Source organism: Oreochromis aureus, linkage group 3, assembly GCF_013358895.1.
Source record: "Oreochromis aureus strain Israel breed Guangdong linkage group 3, ZZ_aureus, whole genome shotgun sequence".
Classification (NCBI taxonomy): domain Eukaryota; kingdom Metazoa; phylum Chordata; class Actinopteri; order Cichliformes; family Cichlidae; genus Oreochromis; species Oreochromis aureus.
In genome coordinates, this window is record NC_052944.1 from 18,679,815 (window position 1) to 18,707,394 (window position 27,580).

General features: G+C 40.6%; 1 protein-coding gene across 1 annotated transcript in view; it reads left to right on the forward strand.

The window, feature by feature from the left end:
• The window catches only part of LOC116333175 (phospholipid-transporting ATPase ABCA1-like), a 172,603-nt gene that overhangs the window by 54,282 nt on the left and 90,741 nt on the right, over nucleotides 1-27,580 (forward strand). The window contains exons 16-27 of the mRNA XM_039609524.1: nucleotides 3,500-3,721; nucleotides 6,866-7,070; nucleotides 7,344-7,460; nucleotides 8,007-8,178; nucleotides 10,669-10,800; nucleotides 11,448-11,587; nucleotides 12,194-12,331; nucleotides 18,533-18,753; nucleotides 19,725-19,800; nucleotides 22,521-22,726; nucleotides 25,229-25,277; nucleotides 27,352-27,459. Of these exons, the coding sequence (XP_039465458.1) occupies nucleotides 3,500-3,721; nucleotides 6,866-7,070; nucleotides 7,344-7,460; nucleotides 8,007-8,178; nucleotides 10,669-10,800; nucleotides 11,448-11,587; nucleotides 12,194-12,331; nucleotides 18,533-18,753; nucleotides 19,725-19,800; nucleotides 22,521-22,726; nucleotides 25,229-25,277; nucleotides 27,352-27,459 (1,786 nt within the window). The remainder of the gene's footprint in view (nucleotides 1-3,499; nucleotides 3,722-6,865; nucleotides 7,071-7,343; nucleotides 7,461-8,006; nucleotides 8,179-10,668; nucleotides 10,801-11,447; nucleotides 11,588-12,193; nucleotides 12,332-18,532; nucleotides 18,754-19,724; nucleotides 19,801-22,520; nucleotides 22,727-25,228; nucleotides 25,278-27,351; nucleotides 27,460-27,580) is intronic.

Sequence of the window (27,580 nt, forward strand, 5' to 3'; positions counted from 1 at the left end):
TATCAGCGTGAGCCATCCACAGCTTGAAAAATCAATTAGGAAATAAGAAGAAATCAGTGTTATCATAAAAAAAGGAGGCCGTTCGCACCTTTGATGGCGCACAATGGCACCGGCGCCGTTGTTGGTCTCCTTTAGATGGAGCATGTTCTTCAACAGCCCCTTGTTTCGTAGGCGTAGTTAATGAAATAAAAAAGGATGGTTATTTAAGATTGGCCTAATCAATTTTTGCAGTTTAATTGGAAAATGTGGCTGGTAAATAAAAAGTGATATTTGAACAGCTGGGTGAAATGTAATTTCCCATCAGCCTAATGTGTTTGCAAGCCATCAACAATTTGTAAACATTAATAACAATAAATTGAGTTAGTCGAGTGCCTTGGAGGAGCAACTGCACGCCGGATGTGTATTCAGATCACAGGCCCATTCTAAATGATAATTTCACAGCCATTTTCAGCACATTAATAATAATAGCAAATCAAATGGTAATTATCATAAGGCTGTATCTGGATTAGGTGTGACAACAACCGGTTTTGTCATCTGCACCTGAGTCCTCTGTCATTTTACACTTGTTTCCTCTTTCATTACGGAGGAAGTAATGCGTTTACCGTTTGGCATCCAGATGGATGTATTTACACACTTGGGCTCTTATCTGAAATCAGCTGAATCAAGTTGTTTATTTGATGAGATTTTGGGCTACTAAAACTAACACCGATCAGCGCGAATCAGTACACATTTACTCTCCCGAGCAGTGTATTGTTCTTGTTCCGATAATGCGAAATCACCTTCCAAAATGTTTTGGCGTGTTTGCGCTCGGTCATTAAAACTGGATTAATTTGTTGTGCAGAAGAGCTGAAAAAAAGAGAGCAAACGACAACATCAGAGACCACCTTCACAGTCGGAAAGGCCACTGATATCTGATTAATAACTCAGGCACACACAACAAAATAAATAATAAGTAAAACTACTCGTTAAAGTGCGAGTGGTGAAACATGACTCTTAAATGTTTTAAAAGTACTTTTATTTCATTCTCCGTTATATAGTTCCCTTGTTGATTAGCAATCGAAATACAAAACCTGTGTTGATAAAACTAAAAACATATAAAGCTTTTAAATGATAAACTAGCAGTAAAAACACACGAACTTATACATTACTGCTACATTAAATATATCTTCAGAATTTTCTCAATGAAAATTTAACATCGCGATTGTAAATGCAACATTTTTACTTACATCTTGCAATGTTCAATTTTTCACTTTGTATAAAAGAGTATAAAATGTAACAAATGTATTTCATCTACAAAAATAAGTACTTGCATGAAAAGGACTGCCTTTAGCTGTAGTTTTAGCTCCTTTCAGGTCATTGTTTCGGTTTTATGCCTTGCAGCTTGCTTTGCAGTCTCGCTGCTTTCATGCAATCATTTATAACTGCAGGCAGCTGCATTCAGCAAAAAGAAGGATAAAACCCTGTATTCTTAAATTCTAGCACCAACACCGATTTAGTTTTTGAATGTTGGTTTTACATTCATTGTTCAATTTTCAATAACCCAGTGTCGACTAAAAAGTTGGCTGTATAGACTTAAAAGTTGAGATTGTCCACAGACTGCATATAATAAAAGAACGTAGCCACCCCACAGTCACCCACTGGTTTATTGACTGTAGTTCTGAAGCCTCTTTTTAAACATTTTGACTATCGCCATCTTGGTTTTTTTGACACACAAGCAGTCCCGTGTAGCCAAAACATCCAATCGCAAAGCATACCCTGCTTTGTCCTTTGTTTTACCCTAATTATCACCATCATTTATAAGACTTTATATAAGACTTTAAACTTATTTCAAAAACATTGAGAGTTTTTAGGTCATAAATGAGCTGTATAGGATTTTCTCATAGACCTAGATAATTTATAGCATACAGTTTGTAGTATTGTCAGTGTCGTCGTTTCCACTGCCCCCCAGCTGGATAAGCGATGCTAATTTAACTAAGAAAAAAATTCCACCCAACAAGCCAAAAAAGCCATCTAGTTTCCCTTCTTCATCTAGTTGAGTCATGTCTGGCAGAAGGCCACGTGTGACCTCTTCACTGGAAAAGGGAAATGACAAGAGCTTGTAATGGAAATCTTCAAGGGATCTTTATTACACGCAGTATGAGGAGCAGTACATTCAATCCAAGCTTCAAAGAATAAATGGGTGAATGCTTGCGTGACATTTTTGCCACCGACCCTCGCGTGACCCCGCCCTTCCACACATCTCACAACCTATCACTTTCCAGCGCTGACCTTTCTATATCAGCCACTTCTTAGAATTTGACTTGCGCGGTGACTAGATCGACTTTTTCTTATTTAGAAATTATTTTTTATACACTTTAAGGACATTTTGCTTGCACACAATGAGCAAAACATAAAAATATTTGCCTGATTAGTGTATAATATGAAAGGAAAATTGATTATTCAAAGAATTAATGCTATTACGCAGAAGTCACAAAGTATGCAGATTTAAGAAAATGAAAAAAAAAATGCAATATTATCACCAAATGAGTGTTTTTATCCAGTTACTGTGCAGATTTAACACCAGATTTAAGTATCTGGGCTGGGCTGGCTTCTCTCCACCTTCCAGGTTCCTCCGTTCGCTGGGAAGCTCCCTCCCCTTATACATGACTTTAGCCTGGATCTACTCTGTCGCCATGATCATTAAGGGTATCGTCGCAGAGAAAGAAGCCAGGCTTAAGGAGACAATGAGGATCATGGGCTTGAGAAGCGACATCTATTGGCTGAGCTGGGCAGTTTCCAGTGTGGTGGTGCTGGCTGTCAGCTCTCTCCTCCTTACCCTTATACTCAAGGTGATTCCACAATGATTAAACAATGATTCACTGAGGAGGACCCACAACTACTTTTAGAGAGTTTTTTTTTTTTGCTCATCATGAACTCCTGAAGCTTGTGTTTAAAATCACAGAGTTGTTAATCAGGAGTGAAACCTGAGCACTAAAAGACGATAATTTTACTGTGATGCTAACACAAGTTGCACTCGAGGGTTCATTTCTTCTAAATGTAGAAGCTCTATAATGAACAATCGTACAACTCCCTCAAACAGCGTCCTCTGTAAAGATTTGAATCGTAATTGCATTCGTTACAATAGCACCATTATCCCAAGAGTTCAAGTGGCTCTTTGAATTAAATTTTGGTGAAGAAATCAGCATCACTGCGTACTGAGGGAGTCTGGTTAATTTGCGAGGAGCTCTCTAAAATTAGACAAGGGTCCTCCTTCAAAGTGGCAGAGTGAAAGAGTGACATGTTTAGGGATTTTTTAGATTATGTTATACAATATACAGTCAGCTGAAAAAATATGCCAGAGGATCGTCAAACAGCTTTCACTCTGAATCCTCCTGCTTGCTTGATTCTGCAATGATAACCTCTTGGATTCTCCAGAAAACTGTTTGTCATTTGATATCAAATTACATGTTTACTTTCCTCTGTTATTTTCCCCCACTCTCACTCAATTCTTTTCACACAGTACGGCAAAATCCTCCAATACAGCGACCCCTCTGTGATCTTTGTCTTCCTCCTGGTGTTCTGCGTGGCCACCATCTCTCAGTGCTTCTTCATTAGCGTCTTCTTCTCTAAGGCCAACTTAGCAGCGGCGTGCGGTGGCCTCATCTACTTTGTCCTCTACCTGCCGCACGTCCTCTGCTACGCCTGGAGGGACGTGATGGGTTTCGGGGCCAAGGTTGCTGTGGTAAGACCGTCTTTAGCTGACACAGTTTTTAATATCTCCCCCTGCTGTTATCATACATGAGGGCTGACTGTACTCTGAGTTATATTCCCAGGTTGTGTTTTCTCTCCACTATAATCACACCGTGTCAGTCAGAGTTGCTTGTTTTTAAAAGAAATCTCTGTCTTATGCCTTTTAAATCCAAAAAGAAATAACTTTGACTTCACTGGTGCGGCTTGTTATGAAAGGAAGTTTTTTTTCGTCTCCCGATAATAAGGTGCGAGCCTTCAAGATGAATTAAGGGGTCCAGTGACATTAAAATTACTACAAAATTGCATTTATTGTCCATAATGTGACAGTGAATTGTTTGCAGTTTGTTGAGGCTGACATATTTCGCGCAATACTGAAGATTTCTTTAGAAAACAAACAAAAAAAACGGGCATGCTCAAGTGACAGAAACATGAAACGTTTACCTGAAAGAAGAGACGAGGCAGACACACACTAAGGAAGTTGTTGATTTTTCTCCCATCCTGAAAGGGATAAAGATAAATTGTGTACCATTGCTCAACTTTCAGTGTAGCCTTTCTGCATGACCTTTATGGTAGCGCTGGTATCATTTGTCCTCGAGCTGTCTTTTGCAGACAAAGGCACGCAATATCTTGAATCTTCATTGCAGCGTGTGCAAGTGCGTCTTCACAGAATTTTAATCAGGCCCGCCTTTTCTTTCATGTCACTTCGAGCGATGCGGTACCAGCCGCGGGTGGCCGGTCTTGTGTGTCGTAGTTATCAATTTTTTGACATGGCGGCAATCAATAATATCTTACGTTGGGAGCTGATAGAAGTCACCCCTGCTTTTATCTTCAGACACTGTTTGCTCACCTTGTTTTTGCGCAAACAAGCAGTTCCAGCACGTCGACCCGAAATTGCCTGTCTTTGAGTAGATCCTTTAAAATGAAGTAGTTTTGCTTTTTTTTGTGAAAGAAAACTTTTCCTTCAGTTTCTTTTTACAGAATGCGTGCAGGCTAGGTAGGTATTTTACATATAAAGCACAGCAAACCTTATTTAAACTCTACACAAAGTGCCATTGCTTGGTTCTCCCCTGGCGCTGAGATTTTTCTCCCCTGCTCCAACTAGATGGATAGCCCTCTAGCCCTCTAATTAGCATGAGCAATGTTCCTCTGACCAAACCGCTATCCAGTTCATCCCCGCACTTTATCAGAGATGTGTGTGTATATCATGTGTGTGTGCAGGTTCTCTCTTTCTCCTAGGTCGGATGAATCTACCTCGTGCAAGGGCATGCAAATTCTCCCCCGCGTTGTCCTTGATAATGAAGTCTTTAATCGTAATCGAATTTCAAAAGATCACCTGAATTCATATGAAGAGTTTTTGATTGGAGCTGTGTGCCAAAGGAGAGCCGGAGGCAGTGCATCAAGAAGAGGGCCACTATAGTACAGGGTGCAGTCTGCTGTACTCTCTCCCTCTCTTACCTCTGTTTTTTTTAATGAGGTAGAAACAAGAGAGAGCCCAAAAGTTCTTTCATGTTCTGGAAATCCGCAGATTTTTTCAATTAATCATCCTGTCCGGGAAAATCTTCTTTTTTTTTTCTTTTTTTTTTAAAAGGTAACTCCCCTAAAACCTGTCAGCTTTTCCTGTGGTATGAATCGGTAAATTCACCTATACAGCCAGGTCTACAATGGTGCGGTGAATCTTCAGATTTTCATCATATTGTTAAGTATTCCTTGGGCCTCCTCTGGGGCTGCAGCTGAAGGTTATTTTTATTATCAGTTAAGGTGGGCACAGGCTTAGTTTTGCATTTGTTAAGTAGCCGGCAGTATTGAGGCAGACGGGGAACGAGCAGAAAGAGAAATGCCACGCAACAAAAGCACCCAGCTGTGTGCTGTGCGCCTTAACCAGCTATCAGAGTATCCTGCTGATCTCCAATTCATTCACTGTCCAACACTTTGCAGGTGGACAGACTTTGTACGCAGCCATTTTCATGAATTGTGCTCGTGCAGTTTTTAAAGGAAGTGCATCTGTGTCTGCTGTACTTGTGGAGGGTGGCTTACAAAAAGACTTCTTAGAAAGAGCGAGAGCCTTGATTACTCTACCTTGCAACAATGTTTTTTTGTGTCTGCAGCCGACTGAATGATGGCTGAATCTGTCGTTTGACACGTGTTCAATAGAACGGCCTTCTTTTGTCCGCCAACTCGTGCCCTTTTCCCAAAGCCAAAGGAGTGGCTCCTGTCATTTCGTCAGCCATTCATAGAGAGGTCAAGGATAGGTGCCCACTAGCCCTCCTGTCAGCGCTCATCTACTGACTGATGGACGGATGGTGACTAGAGGACATCACAGAAAGTTGCCCAGCAGTGGTCGCAGCCAGACTAGCGGTTTGGCATCAGTGCAGAGCTTTTCAGCTTGTCTGCCTGGTAGTGTAACATCAGGTTTATCGTCTCCATGATGATTCGCCTCTAAAGCCTCGGCAAACACTTCTGCCGGAGTATAAATGCTGCGAGCAAATGAGGCGTGATCAAACAGCTGGCAGGCAACATGGCAATGCAGAGTGAGAGGCCATGGCAGATGATGTCGTCCGGGCAAAGCATCATTTGCAGTTTCCTACTGTGGGAAAGATCCAACAAATCTTTGTTTGTCACAGACTCGTTTTAGTGTCCATCCTGTCCTGAGATATGCTCATAAAGGTTAGCATTTCAACCAGACAGCACATGTCTAAATAGTGTCCCTTTTTTTCAAGTTTAATAAGTTGTACATATAACCCTTCCTCCGGTTTTCCCCCGCGACAGGGCTCGAGTGCTGTGAGGATACTCTATCCTAAGAATGAGTACTGACACTTTAAAAATCATGGAATCATGCTGAAGATGTATCACAGCTTCTTTTTTTAAATCTATTTTCTGAATGTGTGGTGTCTAAGCATTTTGTATGTAATGTCAGTATTTGTGTTGGGCTGAGAGTTAAGACGATGAGATGTAGCTTACAAGGCTAGCTGATTTGCCCTCGTTTAAGTCTTTACACAATGCTAATAACTAGCAGCTAGCTTGCTCTTCTCTACACACGATTTAGTTATTTTTAGTTAGTTTGAACTTTTTGTAATCTCTTGAGAAAACAAAATAAGCAAACTATTAATGCTTCCAACTGCATATCCTTCATTCCCAGAGTTTATTGTCATGTGTGGCATTTGGATACGGCTGTGAGAACTTTTCTAAATTTGAGGAGCAAGGCGTCGGTATTCAGTGGCGCAACATCGCCAAGAGTCCAGAAGATGGGGGACGCTACACCTTCATCACATCCATCATCATGATGCTTATTGATGCTCTTTTATACTGGGTGCTCACTTGGTACATTGAAAATGTCTTTCCAGGTATATTTTTTTTCTTTGTTGAATGATTTTGTTGATGCTTTTTTTAAAACATTTTTTTGGTTGTTGTTGTGTAAAACATAGAATGATGCTGATATATAACATGCGCTCAAATATCCAGGAGCATAGACTTTATGCTTTCCTCAGAGACTGTAATTAAAAGAGCTCAGGATTTGTGCCAGGCTGTCAGGAGGAAACCTACATTGTAAAGTACCATATTCCCTTAGGCCAGGCCAATATTAAAATGTGAATAATGATCTCGGAAATTGATCCCAGGTCAATATGGAATCCCTAAGCCGTGGTACTTCCTTTTTACTGCATCTTATTGGCGTGGAACGGCATCCGTGACGGATGATAAGCCCAGTGTGCTGACAGACTCCAACGCACACAACGGTAAACCTGACCTTCATAGCTCACCTTCAGGGTGTGATGTATGCAACATGTCAAGTTTTTACGTGCAGCGTTTGTGACATTCTCACAAGTTTGTTCATGTGCTGGTTAATTGGTTTAGAGACTCAAACATTAGTGGCTTACTTGTCATGTATAGCAACAACAGAGTTTCACTTTGTTAGTCTTTAAGTTAGCAATTTGCTAAAAAACAAACAAAACACAATTTCCAATTAGCGTGGAGGCTACTTTGGTTTGGTTGTTGTGTTCTGAACATTATGGTTTCATCTTCCTGTTTTACTATATGGATTGTAAGTTTATTTGATACATAACATTGAGTTTATATTTTGTGTTTGCAAATGAAATCACCTTAATGATCAGTTAAATGTTTTATTTCAGCATTTATGATCAGTTAATGCTGCTGATTTAATGTGCCTTTTAAACACATTTATTCATATTAGAGGTCCCAGTTTGCCTGCTTTTTTGCTTTTGTGTTTCATAAGTGTGTGTGTGTGTGTGTGTGTTTATAATGGTTTGTATTTCTGTCTGAAGAGCATATGGAGAAACCGCCACCTAATATGACAGCAGGCGTCTCAATCCACAATCTTGTCAAAATCTACAAGACTGGAAAGAAGCTCGCCGTGGACGGACTGAGCGTGGATTTCTACGAGAACCAGATCACATCATTTCTTGGCCACAATGGAGCTGGAAAAACAACCACAATGTGAGCTGAATGATGTAACTCTGACATGTTTCACTGCTTGGCTCAGTGTTCATTTCACTTCACAAGCTTCAGCTGATCTATAGTGTACACAATGCCGACTGTACTCCAGCTGCATTATTTAAGTGGTCACTGCTTTCAAAGAGTGGCCTCCTCTGTGAGGGCATTTGTCACAGAGACTCAGCTGTTGTGGTGATAGCGGGAGCGATCTAATTGCTGTTTAAAAAACAGCAAAAAAAAAGGTTGGAAGGGGTTTAGGACGACAGGAAATAAATGAAAGCCACTCGGCCAGAAAATATGAGCGACAGAGAGAGCAAGTGACGCAAGACTAAGGGGCTAGAGGGAAGACATCCGTGCAGAGCGACTGGAACGAAACATAACAGATCACAATAAGAGAAAGGACAGTGGAAGGACTCTGTCGCACACATAAGAGCTTGTTGAGGCTTTTGCAGAGCACAGTAGCTATCAGTGAGATGCAGTATTACAGTACAGTTAATAAAACACATTTCCAAGCTGTTCAGCTGTTTTTTAATTTAATATTTCTGCATTTTTGTTAGTCTTAAATTGTCTGACGCAGTATTTTTTCAACAGTTTTTGATATTTGCACTTATGTTATACTTTAGGGAAATAAAATTAGAAATATATAAATAGGACCTATTGAGCAGAATGCTATATATTTATAACACGCGTCTGTTTGCTCATGAACTCCTCCTACCCTATCAGGACTAGAGCAGCCTAATTAGGCACATGCGCCTCTATATGAAATGATGTCATCATGTTGTCTACCATTGAGCTAAGATGACCAATTTTTAGTACTGACCCACCAATAACACCATGAAAGCTTTATAATCTATTGTTTTAATGAGAGTAACATCTAATTTATATCTACAATTAGATGACTATAATGGCATTTACTGTACATTGGTACAGCAGGATGTGAGCACTGCAGAGGCCCACACATGGGGATATATTTACACAATCAGTTTCATATTTATCGTCTAGTTATTTAGTTTTTTGGTTTTTCCCAGTGTGATTAAGTAAATCAGTTCAGCAACGCCATGAACTAACAGTACTGTAGCATGGGAATGTACTGGTAACTCAAATGTTAAAATGGCCCAAATGTTACAGCAGATGTAAACATGTCTACAGCATGACTTATAGAGTAGTTTGTTCCACTTTGTGACAACTGGACAAGGGGTGACTCAGATGCCTAAATGATAATATTGCTTATAGTTAGCATTACCATGGCTCAACATTGAATGGGTGCCAAACTAATCAAATCCAAATCACCTGAAACTGGACCTCTCAACCATGTTTGTGGTGTGTAGGCCTTTTGGAACATGTTAGTTTACCAGTCCCACCTGCAGCTCTACTGTATGAATGGCATTTTTGTCCAGTATAGGGTAGTTGCCAGGCAATGCAATGGCATGATAATATATCATATATTTCATAACATTCAGGTTTCCTGTGTAAATATTAAATGTTGTTGTCATATTAATAGAATGAAACACACAGGTATTCAGAAGATTCATAAGAAGTAAAATTAGATTAGAAAACTTGTGTAGAAAACACAATTTCCATCCTCGTGTGGAGCCCTCTGTCCTATTGCCGATTCTTTAAAACTGTTTTACAAAGTGACAAAAAGTATTTAGACTTTTTACTGAAGTAAAAGTTATAATGCTACTTATGTAGCGTATATGCTAACTATATTTAAAATTACTAACGTAAATGCATTCATCATGTGGAATTAAGCATTTTAGAATCATATACATGATGTTATTGGATCAGAATTATTGATCCATTGATGGGTGTGTCACTTTAATGTTGCAGCTCTTCGTGATTTTATTCTATAATTACTGCTTGGTAGCTTCATCTATAATGATACAATAAATCTGCATTGTAATAAGTAACTAAAGCTTTCAAAAATTAGTAAATGCTATGAAGTTCTATAATTGAATGAAAAATATAGAGGGGTAAAAGCAGAAAGCTGCCTAACATAGAAAAACTTAAAGTACAACTACGTTGAATCTCATTAAACATGCCTGAGTAAATGCAATCAGCTGCATTGCTGCTAAGCTCTCATTAGAGGGCGTTGGGGATGTCAAGATTAACAGAACTCTAGACCAGGGGGCCAATCATATTTCATGGGGGCTGGTGCCACCCAATGCCCCCCTTCTGGACACACCCCTGACAGACATATTTTGAGTATTATAGTAAAATACTTCAAACTGACAGCCTCTCCAGTCATTATGTGCTCAAGTTTGATGGGGCAGTCTATGGATACACCTTGGTAACCATGTTTGCCAGCATTAGGTATTTTTGAGGCTACAGACCAATGGGCAACCTCATGTTAGCTAAATGTATCTTTAGTCTGTGTTTCCCGCAGAGGGCTTTAATTTTCATGCACTGGAAGCTCTATAAATCTGTTTATTAAGCAAAGATAATGTTAACAGCAACAAATATGGATCACTTTTGTTCTTTTTTTTTCTGTAGGTCTATTCTGACGGGACTGTTTCCACCTACATCGGGTACGGCTCTCATCAATGGCTACGACATTCGCACTGACATGGACAGTATCCGGACATACTTGGGAATGTGTCCGCAGCATAATGTCTTATTCAATGAGTGAGTGACTTTAGCAGAGAGCTGTGCATTCATGTTCTGTGCTGGCCGTTGGTTTAATCGTGTTTCAACTGTATGAAAATTAAAAATTTATTACACCGCAGATCGATCAAATAACAAGAGTTTGCCTTGTTTCCCATCAACACCTCTCTGTACTTTTCCTTTCCTTTTCCTTTTAAAATTTTAAATGACCTTCCCTTCCTTGGCCCAGTCAGAAGTCTCCTAATGACATCATTCCTGACCATTATTCTATTTTTCTGTTTAACTTTTGATTCATCCTTTTCTTCTCTCTCACTCCACAAACTGATTACGTGAAACTAGACGCAAGTCTTACATCATAATTATGGCTGAGCACCTGCAAATTACTTTCATTAATATTAATTCCAGACAGTGAAAGCATCTATATTAAGTAGGGTTAAAATATTCATGCAAACACAGAGGAAGGCATTACGACGTATCACAGCCTAACCTGTGAAGCAGCCACGAAATACTGATGCATGTAAGACTTTATTACGTAAGACTTTGTTTTAGTTTACGGAAGTTTAATTAGGAAAATGTCTCCAAAAAAACATTAATACTTAAGCGTGGCTAAAAACGCATCGTCATGTGTCAGTTTAGCAGACGTTGTGATGTCATGTCCACCTTTCCAGGCTGACAGTGGAAGAGCACATTTACTTCTACGCCCGGCTCAAAGGACGCAGTCGCCAAGAGGTTAAAACTGAGATGGATCAGATGATTAAGGACGTCGGTTTGCCACACAAACGGAAAGAACTTGCCAAGAACCTGTCGGGTGAGTCTGTATGTTAATGTATGTTGCTGTATCCTATTGTGCGCACATGTCAATTTAGCCGTTGACGTGTCCTCCGTGCATTCATTTCCCCTGGGAAGGAATATTACACGTAGCTTATCCTGTCTATTCAGGATATATTGCTCCTCTACCACACATTCACTGTACCTGTGTGTCACAGGTTGTAATTCATTGTCTGGGGGTCATGAGCAAGTCCTACTTGATAAATTGTCCCCAGTCATGGATTGCTTGTGAGCAAAATCACTGAAATATGACTTTCAAGGTTGATCTATGCTGACATTTCCACTACATTAGCACTACAGTGGATGCATTTTGAAGAGCTAAGCGATTACAGACTGCAATAATGCTAGGACGGTGTATCTACTTCTCTGCCATCAATCATTTTGTGGCATTACTTTAAAAGATGGAAAGATAGATTTTGGTATATTCCGTAATCATTCTTCAATATTGTGCCCATTTTGCATGTGAAACTTTATTGTGACAGATGTTCGGGCAGGATTTGCAACGTGTTACAAGCTGAGCGGCTCTTACACTAGCTTGTGCATTCCTTTGGGCCGTGATGTGTTTTTAAGCTGTGCTGTCTTACAGGTGGCATGCAGAGAAAGCTGTCCGTGGCCATCGCGTTTGTCGGTGGCTCGAAAATCGTCATCTTAGATGAACCTACAGCAGGAGTGGACCCCTATGCCCGCAGGGGTATCTGGGAACTGCTGTTAAAGTACAAACAAGGTATGAGATCAGAGTCCGTTGGGCATCTTTCTTCGCCTTTAGACAATAATTCTGATGGCAAAAGAACCAAACGGGACAGGTTAAAAAAAAAAAAAGAAAAAAAGAAAAAAAAGGTATGAGATCAGAGGTAAAAACCGAGGCTCCACTAAAAGCTTTGAAGCCCCCTTATGTTAGTAGAATTGACCAGAAAGCGCAGAGCGCATGTTTGATCTGTCTGAAACCGAGAAAGTTTCCAAAACTGAGCCCAGCTCAAAGTAAACTTTAAACTGACGAGGGTGAAACACATCCAGCGCGAGAGCTGTTAAGGTAATGAAGCGGCCGGTTCTCTGCGATGTAATTCTTCTTTAGCCTCGCTGTGGGTGACACTCAATCATGGACGGGGAGAAATTGTGAATCGTACTTAAACAGATTGGAATGCGAGCGAAGACAAGTAAATCCAAGAAGAAGCTTTAATTGACATGGCTGTTTAACAGAGTCCATAATTGTCTGCCAAATCAGTCAGCTTGTCACTCTGTGTCCTTAATATACTTTGTGGTTGCTGGTGGCTGTAAGCAGGACATGGACATTATAGTAACACATTCTCTCAACAGATGTCTAAATGTTTAATGTGCATTGAGCGACATTCCGCCCTCTCTATGTCATTAGCTTTTCTCTCTCTCTCTCTAATCAAGTCTTCACTCCAATTGGGAGCCTGAGATAACTCCGTTATAATGAGAACCCCCTGCATTCGGGCCGGTTGAGTGAGTCATGTTTTTGTGTCTCTCCGCTCTTATTTGCACCGCAGTGTTACTAAGGTTTGTCATTAAGCAACAAAAAAGGCTACAGGCGGTCTATTTGTGTGAAAAAGCTTTAGGCTTATGCTGGACTTAATGCCGCGCTTCTTTACAGCTAATTAAGTGTGCAGTTTTTTCCCCCCCCACACAGACAGGTTGACCGCGACGCTCCAAGGGGGTGTTTTTTTTGTGTGTGTTAAATTCACTCGGGGCTTATTTGGTTAGTGGCAGCTGAAAACTGTTAAAACTGCTCAAGATGCAGAGAAACACGAACGTGGTGTGCGTGCTCCTGCAGCTTAAATTAAACCCTCAGTGCATGTTTAAGTCGAGTACTGGACATTCATCAAAAAGCTAAAATTACAAGCTGGTCGATTTGTGCATTTAAGGTGGGTTTTAATGGCTCTTCTGTCATATTTCATTTGAAAATTACTGCAGAAGGTGACGATTTAAAGTAAAAATTAGCAAATTATGAATTTTTAATTATTATCCATTACAGGAAGTTGATTACTATTAAATTACCCCGGTCATTATGTTGTAAAATGGGCCTTGAGGATGATATTAATATAATAGATATTATACATTTTGTGTTCGCCTCGTGACAGCTGCAATAGGCTCGAGTGGAAGTTCTCCGGGTGTAAATGCCTTGTTGATGCCAAAGTTCAGGGGAGAATGGCTAGACTGCTTTAAGGTGAAGGCAAGGCAACAGTTATACAGATAACCACTTATTACAACCAAGCTAAGCAGAAGAGCATCTCTGAACCTTGAAGCAGGGCTACTACAGCAGAAGACCACACAGGGTGCCACTTCTGTCAGCTAGGAGCACAAAACTGAGGCTACAGTTTACACAGGTTAAACAATAGACTATTTGACTATTTATATTAGATTATTCTTGAATTCTCTTGCAAAATTCAGATGGTAGGAACTTGGTGTTAAGAACATGAAAGCATGGATCCATCTTGATTTATATCAATCCGGTCTTTAAGTCTGACGTCATTAGCCGTGCCTGGGCCCAAACTCCGCTGCAGGTCGCTAAGTCACACGATAACTGCGGCATCACTGAGTTAAAAACTGTCTAAATCCTTTCATCTGTAATAAAATGATCAGAGTAGCTGCTCTACCAGGTGTAACAATTAAGTTTACCACCCAGGCATCCATGAAAACCAAATTTATGAAATTCTAATGGAGTTATTAGTTAGCAGGAAGTTAGCTCGCTAGTTTCCATCTAAATATAATATACCATGTTCTGACTGAGAGATTTCCAAAACAAATTAAGACGTGGAGCTCTTCTATCATTTCTGACATACATGAAGACAGGAAAGTAGACAGCAGTGACATTTGTAGAGTTACTGAAGTTTGGCTAGCTCGTATATAACAATGTGCTACGTGATCGCTAGCGACACAGCTATGTTAGCATAATATAAACAGTGAAGCTGGAGGATGAACCTAACTTTTTCCACTCAATAAAAGTTAACGTGAGGGTTTCCAAAGGTTGGGGACAAATGCAATCACATAGCAGGATGCTGTAAACGGACCAAACTTCAGTCAAAAGAACAACTGAGAAAATACATCCGTAGTACAAGGTTAGTCAATAATATACTGCTGCATGGGCTGGGCTGTAGTTACATGGTAAGGTTCTAAAAACTGAGCTTTGAATTGATTAGCGGTAATAAAAACCGAGAGAGGCCAACGATGATCACTGACTGTTTTTAGGGGCTTGTTGAGATTAAACAGAACAAGATACAAAGCATTAAAACATGTAAAAAACACAAAAGTCTTATTAAACGCGGAGTAGTTTGGGCCCGGAAGCAGGATTCATCACGTCATCACTTAAAGACCGGATAGTTTTTGGCACACTTTGGGTCCCTTAGTGCCTAATAGCATTGTTTCAGTACCACAGCCAGTACCTGAGTATTGAGTAAGTCTGTCCGAAGAATTAAGGCAGCATTATATCCAAGGATTTCACATCTTTATATATTTTTTTACTAGTTGATAAGAGCAGTAATGCAAAAGTAGTCAATATAGACAATTCACATAAGTCATTAATTAAAGTTTAATCAGTGATTACAGATTGAAATGCCAAAAATGCCACGAGCAGTACATCACAGTGTTACCTTTAATCCTTCCCTGACGGCAAGAACTGTGAGAAGCGATGTGCATTCAGCGTTTCAGAAGACCGAGAGCGAATATTTTCACACTTCTGTAACATGAGAGAGAGACTGATGTATAGATTTTGACAAGGCATGTGAGAAAAATGGCGCGCAGCTAAAGTGAAAATAAATAATGAATAATTATTAGGAGCGTGTAAAAATAATCTACCTGTCAGTCTGCAGTCTAATTTTCTTGTAGTGCATATGTGTTTATTGACAAATGTCAAGTATGCTTGCAACAGCCCCCTTTATTGTTGATGTGAGTGCGTTGATGTTTATTTTAGTACTGTATATAGTGCATTTTTGACAGGAGCACACAATAATGCGCGGTTGAAGGCAGTAGTGCAGTGCATATTGCATAAAAACATATCACTGGTTGTTTTTTTGTGTTTTTATGCCATGCTAGTTGTTCTTGAGGTTCAAGCTCCTCACAGTCACTGCACCGTGAGTCTTTCAGCAGGTGTAACTTATAAGCCATGTTACAGTGAACACAGCGCCATCTGGTTATTATAACTCCCCCGGACGGGCTGTAAACAGCGTGAAGGTAATTTCAAAATTTATTGATCTGAATTGATTGCCACAAACAGCCGTTAATACGGTTTTGTCCAGTAATTCATCTTACTGCCGACGCACATAATATCTGTCCAGCCTTTCCCCGACCACTGTGAAATCCATTTCTATCAACGTGATTTAGAGGGAAGGAAGCTAAATAAAAGAACCCAGATTTTCCAGCCTCACTTTGCTGTGCGCAGTGCGAGTACTAGCAATTTACCTGAGCACACCCAACTCCATTTGATATATCACTTTGCGCTGTAATGCACCGCAACACACTATAAATCAGAATACCTATGTGGGCCATCTGCAGTCCAAACACATTTATTTTTCCCCCAACTCACAGATGATGCAGTGCTTTTTGATTTTTCTTCCCCTCCCCTTATAAACCACAACAAATCCCCAGGAAAATCATCTGAAAGTTTGAGCATCCCAAACAAAATGAGCTGGCGCAGTCAAAATAAACCTCAAATCTCCTCAGCCCTCCCCCTTCATAAGCGTAGCTTTCTTCCTGCATATGTTAAATTGACTGGGTTGCGGGCTTTCATTCAACTCGAGCATTTTGCTGGAGTTTATATAGAGAGAGATCCAGACTTGCTTGGCATAGGATAAAGCAGCAATACTTAACTGAGAAGGGACGGATTTAGCAGCTCAGCTGGTGGCAGTGCTCAGAGTGGGCGGAGGGGGCGGAGGATGAAAAGGTGGGGTAATAGTTGGCCAAGCAAAAATGCCCACCTTGGGCTGCGGTAGATGACCTCTGAGTGTGTCCTTGTTTTTTGGGATGGTGTGACCTGTGCAGGATACAGACGCACATTTAACAAGCTCAGTGTAAAAACAGCCGTGCTCAGCAGAGGCGCCTGACCTTTTCCAGGAAACGCTCAGAAATTCAGCAAAGAGGTGACGTGCTATGTACTAGATGTTTCTCCCAAACTGGCTTCTCTTTGTTTCTCTCATCTAACACCCTTACAAAAACCTAAATGTTCAGGTGTTACTGTATTTTAAAGGCTTCGTAGTACCATAGAGCGCTTCACTCTCAGAGTGAAGGCTTACTGGAGTTCCCAAATGTGGGAGGAGGCAGATACACCTCTAACATTTCTGGGATTGGCCTTAAAATGTTCCTTTTATTAAAGCTCATAGTTAGGGCTGCAATCCCATGATGCATTATGCACTTCTCATATAGTAGCATTCACTTCACTGTTCAGTAAAATTTATTTCATAATAGATTTAATTAAAAAGTTAAATATTTACTTAGGAACAAAGTGGATGTATTCAAATTTTTATGTATGTAAATGGTTATAACCTGTTACTGTGATGTCATAATAAAGTCCCTATACAATTAGTCAACTGTAGACAAAAAGGTTGCCATGCCAACATATTCTTGCAACTCTGAAAACCTTTTGTCATTTTAAGCATCTTTATATGGCATTATTATCACTTAGACCTTCAGATTTGTTCTGTTGACCTTGAAGGAGAGGTCAGAGGTCAAATGTGACTTATAAAAAGTATCGTATGAAGATTTAATATATGTCGACAACGCACAGGACACTTGTAAGAATCGTAGTTTCTAAATTATAAGGCTTTCTGGCACTTTTTGACCAATAAATCACGAAGTTGACCGATTGTTAACATGACCCCGCTCCACACCCCTACAAAGCTTTGTCAGAATTCATTCAATAACTGTAAACCAGCTATCAGTAGAGACTATAACAACCAGTAGGGATCGTTCTCCGGCACTGAATGTCACATCAGTGGGTTGAATGGTTATACCATTATTTGATCCTGATAGACAATTTTGATTTATCCACCAGTCAATACGGTGCCATCCACGATGCTTTTCCACTAGCATGGCAACAAATCTGTTATTAAGTATCATTTATTGAGTCTTTTGGCCTCTGTAGTTCAAAGAAATTAAGACAGACCACTCTGTCTGTTCACTTTTAAGCAGGTTTCTTTCATAGCAATATTAAACGTGTCAGGTTAAATTTTTTTTTTTCAGCTTTAAAACATGGCAGGATCAAAAGTTCCCCCCGTACTCTGTGATACTGCTTTCATACAGACTGCAGAGACACGACCACGCTGTGACTTCATTATAGATCTAGCCCTTTTTTTCTGATTACCAGGGTACGTGATAATTAATATGTGTTATCTGATACAGCATGATATGAAAGGATTAGAACACCTGTGAATAATCTTGCAATGCATGCTTTAGTTGTCATTGCAATTGGGCTCAGTTTGACGCCTCTCGAATCAAAGGACCCGCAGAACAAAAGGGAGAGCTGGAATAAAATGTGGTCTCATAGAAACGCTCGAAAGTAGGCTTAGGGTGGCCTTTATCATCATTTTAATTTTGTCCCAGATTCACGCCCACGCACTCTTCTGGAGTTTGCTTTGTTGCCATGCGGATAAGCATGAGTAAAAAAAAGAGAAGAAGAAAAAAAACAGTGGGATCAACAATCCGCAGATAAGTGACTACCACGCAGATTGCGATGTTGGCTTGATTTGAACAGTTTTGATCCGTGGAATCCTTTCTTGTGCTGCTTACGCTTAATGATGACAGTTGTTGAAACAAACAAGGTCCAAACTGAAAAAAAATGGTTCAAACTGCTTTTTTTTATTAAAAAGAAAGCCTCAACTTGTTTTCTCCACATCAGCTCCACGCAAGAGCGTGCACGACGTTGCTCGTCCCATTCAGGCGACGCGGTCCCAGCCTCTCTCTGTTCCCTCTGCAGGCCGCACCATCATTCTGTCCACGCACCACATGGACGAGGCAGACATCTTAGGAGATCGCATTGCCATCATCTCCCATGGCAAGATGCGCTGCTGCGGCTCCTCCATCTTCCTGAAGAAATGCTTCGGCAGTGGCTACTACCTCACTCTGGTCAGAGACGGGAGTGGAAAGATGACAGCTCAGCGTAACGGCATCATCGGTCAGGCCAGAGGGGGGAAGAAGGTAAGCGCGCTTTAGGTCTTCAAACTTACTCAGAGGAAACTTATTTTAGCAGTGTTTTGATTGATAATTGTGATAATCTGCTCACACAGTGAGTAAGGCCACTTTTTTAAGGCCTTAGAGGACTCTTTAGATCTTTACAGATCTTATTATTTAATTTAATGGTAAATCCCCCAAAATAAGGATTTTCAGCAGCAAGCACTTTGGCACAGCAGTAACCTCTTTCTCATCTGTTATTGACCAGCCTCTGACTTTCCAGAGTGCTCTCTTTCTCCTTTTACCACCCTCCCCCCCCCCATAATGATCTGTATTTAGTCTGCCCCAGCATGAGAATTGGCATACGCCTACGTGCTGGATGATACTAATTGTCGCGGGGGAGAGGGGTGCTTCTCGCTTTCGCTCGCCAATGGTGCCTCGCACACTTAGTTTTAATCAATTGGAGCAAATGAACAAGATGCACCGGTGCCAGCAGGGCGAGAGCGATTACCATTTGTCTGCCGAGTCTTCGAGGTGAGCGAAGTCATTTGTTTAAGAGAAATAAACAAACGTGGAAACACCTTCGTGAGCGAAGTAGCGATTCAGCCCTCCTCCTTTTTCCCTGGGTGTCATTTTGGTAATTAATAGGAAGAGTTTGCAATTACACACCTTTAACTGCCAAAAAAAAAAAAAAGTTTAATTGCCCCGATCTCATTTCCTTGTGATTGAACTCCATAAAGAGAAGCAGCTCTTTAAAAATGTTTAACCTTTTTTTGTGCGCATGTCTTTGGCTGAATGACGGTGGCTTCATATTCCATTACAGGCTGACAGCATTATCTGTTGACGCATGCATGCGGCTTTATTTAGAGCAATTAAATAGAAACTTGTGGATGCCCGTTATTTGATTAATGCAAGACAGGAGTTGTCAGCAAGGCACTGTTCATCATTCTAAGAGGTAAGGCCTGATAAGGCCTTTCTAATCCAATTCTGATTAACAGGAGACAGACTGTCCTTTGAGCAGCAGCCCAGATGAAGGATTTGGCAGCCAAAGCTGGAGCAACTCTGATCCATCAGGTACCAACTATCTCCGTTTACTGTATGTCATGTGTTATGATTATTACCTTGTAAAACAAATGTTGCATGGAAAGTTTTATATAGTTCCTTTATATAGTTTTTAAAAACACACACACATTTAAATGTGCGGTTTATTAGAGCGCACGCCGGTTCATCCTTTCTGAACCAGAAGAAAATAAAATCAACTCGTTATTACCAAACTCACAGATAAAACATTAAAGTATCTCTCCTCGAGAAGGTTTTGAGATGTGCTGCTAGAGGCCACAATAAAGTGATGAATTTGTGTGGGAAAACTAGGATTTTTAGGATAAGAGAGATTAGAAATCTTTGAACCGCTGAAGTGTACTTTGACTAAAACGTCTTACAAAGTGTGACAAGTTCCTGGTGATTTAACGCTGATCTTGATCTCTTGCAGCGGTAGCGAGTTATTCGTCTTGTTAGTTGAACTCCACAGCAGTGCTGATTGTCAACAGCCAGCGACACGTTACTCACTTGTTCTCGTAAAGCGTTAAGCTGGAGCGTTCAGTGGCAGCGGGGCCAACTTGCCTGTTTAGCTCTTAGATCCACTCTTCACTTCACTTATTGCATGTTTAAGATCTTTTCAGTTTTAATCCACAGGCAGCGATTAAAAAAGTTTCACAACTCAATTTAAAAAAAAGTACTGGATTTGATTTTTGCCCATTCTCCTCACTCCCTGAAAGTCCCATTCTATTTGCACATGAGGATCTACGGAGCTTAAATTTAAGAGAAGAGGAAAAATCTGCTTTGGTGTCAATCTCATCTGACCTGGCCGAGTCTGAGGCCCAGACTACAAACAGAGAAGAGGTGAAGGTGACGCGTCGTGCTATGAGAGTGACGAGGAGCATGCTGGATTTAGGATTTTGACTTTCACAGGCTTTATGTGCCTCGATTTCAGTTGTACATTTATATCGGCTGACTGTGCAGAAAACGCTCGGCTAGTTTATTACCCAGACTGTCCTGTAATAGTAAAATATAACGTTTTCATTAATTCACAGAAAATGTCCTTTTTTTCTGTGGACTCACTGTAAAAAAACTACAAACATAAAAAGAAACCAGATAACTGATGGCGGAAAAACAGGAATATTTCTGTCATTTAATCCATTATTATTATTTATCATTAGTTTAGGTGTAGTATGAATGGCACTTGGGGCTTTATCAATAAGAAAAGCTGTGAAACTTATGAAAATACATTTAAAAGTTAAAAATCTATAAACTCCTTCATATTTTCTAAAGATGTACAGTGGGCTAGTTTAGAGTCTTTGTTGGGTCGATTCTTGCCCTTGGGCCTTATGTTTGACACCCCTGATTTACAGTGGGCGGTATATGGAGTTTTTCCTGGCGATGTGACTTTTTTCTGCTTTATTTTCTGTTTGTATTTTCTTATTACTTTATATCTATATTTGCCTGTTTGACATAAAACAGTCAGTCAACCCTGCGGCATCAGGTTGTCGCTGTAGTTCCACTGTAACCTCCTGACACGTCTCGGGCGTCTCATTTGGTGGCAATGATCTGGTCTCATCAAACAACAGCTCCGCTGTGTGAAAGCACGGATATTTGGCAACACAATCATTGCTCACGGCACAACCTACTCACCAAATTGCCTCTCTATCATTTTTTCGTCTTCCCCGAAGAAGTGTGGCATACGCACAAGAACGCAAGAGGACAGAATGGGATTTTTAGGTAGGGACCTATAAATAGCAGCGGCACTGAAATCAGCACAGAGATGTGCAAGAAGATGATGTTGAAGGGGAAAATGGGCAAATTAAAATTGGACATGGTTTCTGTTTTCCTTGCTTGAGACGGGTCGTGGAACGTGCTCCACGTGTGGTTCGTTTTCTCCAGCTGCTATTTTTCCTAACCTGTAATGTTCTGCTTTATACATGATATTCTCTCATTTGCCTGACACAAGTTTTGACTATATTAAATATAGAAATGTTGAGAAACTGCAGAAATAGAGCTGATTAATGCCCAACCGAATCTTCTGCTGGTTATTTGATTTGTTTTGATCATTCTCAGGCCTTGATCGCGTAAACAAAAGGTGCCCAATGCAAGTCATGATCAGAAGCAAACTCTAGAGCAGGCTCCAGGTTATTATGCATGGAAATAAAATCAGAATCAAATCTGCTGCTTCCTTCAAAAGGATTATATTTAAGACTGCTGATATAAGTCAGAAAATCCCACGAAATGAAATCACATTTCCTCAAGTGACAGCTCATTTCTCTTTATTGACAGACACAGGCAAGCAGAGCGAAACATACTTACAATTTCTCAAATATTTTAGACTGGTGTGTGAAGCAGAGCCATTTACTTCTTCATAAAGGACCAGTGGTTGTTGAGCTGCAGTAATTATATATGAGAGGCTTTGGATCAATAATGGATGTGGTGCATTCTGCAACACTGTCTGCATAGATTCTCACTATAGACACGGGTTCAGAGTGGATGAGACGGGGGAATAAGGTCCACTGATCTGTTACAGTGCTTTTAAATGTCACCTCATCAGGTGTGTTGTGATTGCAATATGTTGCACGGCGGTTTTTAAAGGATTTCACTGGTGAAGTTTCTCTGTGTGAACGCTGAGTTTGAAAGATGCTGTTTAAATATTATATGTCTCCGCAGCCCTCTGTGCCGACTGTTCGGCTTCAGCTCTTTGCCCGTCTTTAGAAGTTGTTTTGACATAATTTTTGTGACTTTCCATCTAGCAAATTTGTCAGCAGTGGGTCAGCTCGTGCAAAGACACGTCCCTGAGGCAATCTTCCTGGAAAGCATCGGTCAGGAGATCACCTACATCCTGCCCTACGGAGGAGCTAAAGATGGGACCTTTGGCACGCTCTTCCGAGAGCTCGACCGAGCCATGGCCGACCTTGGCCTCACCAGCTATGGCATCTCGGACACCACCCTGGAGGAGGTAAACTAAACATGGGACTGACGGCCTTGTGCATATGTGTCATTTTTATAAATTCACTTTGCATCATATTGTTTCTATTTAAAATCTCCTTACTAATTTCATAGCAATTTGGAAAAATGATGACTTTATTTTGCTAGGAAGGTACAGGCATTTAAATAGAGAAAAACAGAGCAAAACCAGTTTGACTAAGAGTTCAGACTGTGTGGTCACACCTTTCTAGCTTGTTAGAATTTCAAGCTTTTTTTGTCATTTCTTGAAGTAGTCTTCAGGAATAGTTCTCCAGGCTTCTTGAAAGACATTCAAAGCAGTTTTCTGGATGTTTGCTGCTGTTTGTTCTGTCAAAATGATCCCACACTGCTCCAATAATGTTGAAGTCCGGGCTCTGGGGAGGCCAATCCATGACTGATGGTGGTTTTGGAGATCTTGTCAAAAGTGATTAAATTATGAATGCAGAAAAGTACTGGCTGAAATTCAGCCCCAAACCACGACAGAGCCTCCACCGTTGTTTACAGATGGGTGTAGTCACTCACTGTTGTCTCTCCTGACCTCGATGTACAAATTTTGGATTTATCACTCTGTCAGACTGATTGTAATTTGGCGTATTCGAGCCTTTTCTTCTCGTTTCCCTTCTTAACAGCCATTCTCCCATTTAGACTGTTTCTGATGAGGCTTCAGATGGATCAACTGAAGGGTCAGGTGCCATTTTTTTAAGAATTTGATTTTGTTAGGAGCCCTGCGACAGACTGGCTACCTGTCCAGGGTGTACCTTGCCTCTCGCCCTAAGATAGCTCCAGCCCCCCCGCGAGACTGAAAAGGATAAGGGAACGAGAATGCATGGATTGACATTGTTAGGGTTGCCACTTCTTCTTTTGTCCTCCATTTTTGAGGACATACAGTTTCCCCATCAAACTGTGTTATCTTTAGTTCTTTCTCATAGATTGCACTAAATAAAGTTTTGCAAATGATGTTTTTGTGACAGAAAAACCCCCCAGCACTGGTTCATCCATTGAGTTATGCTTGAATGATTCATAGGTCAGTGTTAAGAGGCTCAAGAAACCAAACATTCCTCTGAAAATGTTCAGGTACAAGGACTGGACAGAAAGTGAGCGAAACAGCAGCCAGTGTTCAAAGAGGAACTTTGAACCTTGAAAGCAAAATATAAAGAAAAGAGTGGTGGCTCAAGACTTCTGCACGGTACCGTTGTAGGACTTTTTGGTCTTTTGGTCTCTTCTCAATGATAATAAAAAAAGAATCATTTGCAGACATTTTGTAAATCTCACCCAAAACAAGTAAACACTATAATAAACCAACCTTTTTCCATTTTAGCCAATAACCTGAGCTGTGGGTCTATTATTCACTCTTTTCTTCAGATCCTGTTATTGATTTCTCTTTCTTCTGCTAAGACACCGATGATGATGAAAACCATATCTAATTTTAGAGCAAACAAATTTGTAGTGATTGATCAATTTTGGACGAACGTGCTCAATGCGGTTTTAACCAGACCAACGCTGGAGCGCTACATTCGCTTTCTAAAATTCTCACATATTTTCCTGCTCCCTTCCTCGTTTTCACGTCATACGCTTTTTTCAAAACCATGACTCACCATCATGATATAAGAAAAAAATCATCATTTTACTTGCAGTTGCAGAACGTTTTTACTTTCTCTTTGAACTAATATGTAAGTGTCATATTGTAGATTGCAAATCAATGTTCCCCAGAAGCACTGACCCATAAACAAATGACTCAAGCAGTATGTTTGCCACGCAGACCCGTCTTGGATCATAAAGCCGAGTGACTCTTCCCTAATGCTCTTCATGTAAGGCCGACATGCATTAAACACTCATGGCCTGCGGGCGATGTGAATAATTCCTTTTGAATTCCCACAATTCAGCCACGCCACGGTTATTTCATCCATCCATGTTTTCTTTTGAAGTCCAAACGCTCTGAAACACGCAGTTATTGGCTATGTGTGAAAAATAAACAGGAACTGATAAGGCATTGACGTTAATAAAGTAACGCATAAAAATAATATAGCCCGGCTTTTCATACTGCTTTATGATGTCAGAGCTTGCCCCTGAATAAAAGAATTCAACACATCAAATAACATCCAGTCTCCCAGCAGCTTGCCTTTTGAGAGGTCAAATGATGAAACATAGCCGAACTCGTACACCCGAAAATGCTCACAAATAGGGAGATTTATTTATTTTGCTGTTTAACCTGGATTCATAAATAAAGTCAAGGAGGGCACTTCGCTCAGAAACTCCACTTGGCAGGTGTTCAAGTAAAGGTTGCGATCTCTGGATGCACATCTTTGAACTGATTCTGAACAGAAACCTTACAGGGAGCACTCCGACATCTGTAGAGGTTTATTTGTTAAGCATATTTTTGATTTGTTTATTAGGAAAAAAATAGCTACACAGTCGCTCAGTTAATGCTCCACAACTACAGTATCATAACTTTGCATTTATGGATAATGTGCCTAATATGTTCTGTTTTTTACAGATATTCCTTAAAGTGGCGGAGGACACTGGAGTGGATGCAGATATACCACGTAAGCGGACCAATAAACACCACACTGTGCTATCGTCTCTGATGTAGATTAAACACATCAACAGACTATAAATGTATGATTGTCAGTGTTAATGCATTGAAATATTCTGTCAAATAAACAAAATACATTTCTGTGAGGGGCGCTTGAGTCAAAGTGGGATTGTTATTCCATCTCTGGTGATATATTTTTAGTAGAGTGGCTTTGCTCAGGGCCTCTCCACTCGTCTGCATGAATGTGGAAGGCCTGAAGGTGTGGAGAGCACAACACGTGCCACATTCAGTGTGTATGGGATTGCTTTTGGAAATGGCATGAATAGTATGAAATGGAGGAGCTGCGTGGGTTGCAAAGCAGCTTGCAGTAGAAGCAGCAGCTCTGCTAGTTGTAGGCCCAACTTTAATGGCATGCCTCATATGAGATTTGCAAACAGGTTGCCTGAAGTGATGCCATGGTTAATGCGTACAGCCACCTTGTCCCAAATACATCAAATATGGCTGCTGTTTAATAACTAGTGGCATCTCACAGACACCCACAAGGTGTTTTTTGGTGTGACTGTGATACCAAACTAGATTGTGGCAATAGTGAGATGGAGCTTACTACCAACTTGGCATGTATGGATGCTTGCAAAGGAACCAGTGAGTGAAAGGAGGAGTAAAAATAACTGCTACCTTTCAGCCTCCTGGTAGTTTGACCTGTGGTATGAATGCGAACATCCTAGGTCGCCTCATTGAGTTATCGCATTCACAAGATTTACATAAAACTTGCCCTTCTACCTTGACCGTGAGGTCGAGGTCACTGAGATTCAAACTTTTTCGTGGATGCCCGTGTGGTATGAATTTGAAAATCCTACGTCGACTCGTTCTCGAGTTACGGCATTCACAAACTTTGGTGTCCACTCCACTCCAGTGGGCGGCGACGACAATACCCCGTCGACCTTTTATGGCTAACGGGGTAAAAAGCGAGTGAGAATGAAATGAAGCCATATACAAACTCCAAACAAGGACACAACCCTCAGTCTCCTCGATGTCAAAGCTCTCAACCAAATCTCCAACTTCCAAATGTGGACTTTAAAGACGAGCCTTGGAGTCAAGGCCCCGACACTCAGGGGCATCATTTACACCAGCAACATGCACCAGAACTGGCAGTACTTCATGCCTGGAGAACGACCCCTGAATGTTATAAACAAATCAGCCCGTTTGCAGAGTAATTCCACTTCAAGCTTTTAACATCTTTTGATGACACAACAATTTTTATGCCATCGCTAAAGGAAGTTTTTGACACTGACACACAGCAGGAAAATAAATAAACACATCAAATATAAAGCAGCATGCTTTACTTATACAAATGCAGAATATGGTTGCCACATAAGGCATGTCTGTATTTCCTTCAGCATTTATTAGCGATGCTGCTTAATAACTAGCCATTTGGTTGAATTACGTAGACCCATTTAGGTAAAATGGAAGCAGTTTGCCAATCAGAACCTGGCATTTGAAGCAGTTCCTGGCTCCAAAAAGGCCATTTGATTTTGATGTCCACCCTCTAGATGCATTAATCAAAATGAACTAAAACCAACAAAGCAGCCTAAAGCAGGATTTAATTACTGTGTGTAAAGGTCTCAGAAATCAGCACGACTGCATTAATGACGATGAACTAAGCACACGTTCACTGGCTTCTCAGGCCACGAGTCACTTTTATAGCAGTACTTGCAAAAGATGACTCAGATGTAGGTAGAAGTTATTTTCCTTGCGTTTGGGTTCGTCTGCCCCAGTAGAAGGACGACTGAAATAAAAAAGACAAGACGCTTTCCAGCCCTGCTTTCATGTGTCACTGATTGACCTCAATGGGTAAATCTCGCGTTCCCATCTTTTCACAATTTTTGTTTGCAGCCATTGCCGAGCAACCTCACTTATCGGGCTAATCTCAAAAATCGGATTTCCTCGTGTTCCTGAAACACCTGGGTTTGTGCTTTTGCAGGGAATAATATGGCGTCTTGCAGGGCAGGTTGCTGTTCTTATTGTTATTTATAACCCTAAATTGGGTCAGGCCATAACAACATATCTTATTTGTATTCCCACAGCGACAAAGGAGCCGTTTGTGAGAGACAGCAAAAGAAGGTCCCGCGAAGCCAAGAGGAACAGCATTGCCAGCGTCCACTCAAAAACAGAGCAAACCACCAGGAAGAGTAGCAAGTCCTTCATTGTTTATCACAGATTATTTTTTTTAATTAGGCAAACATAGATGAATTAGCAATATATTACATTTAACAGTTTTAAAATGAACTGCACTTCCTGTTTAAATCTTGGTCT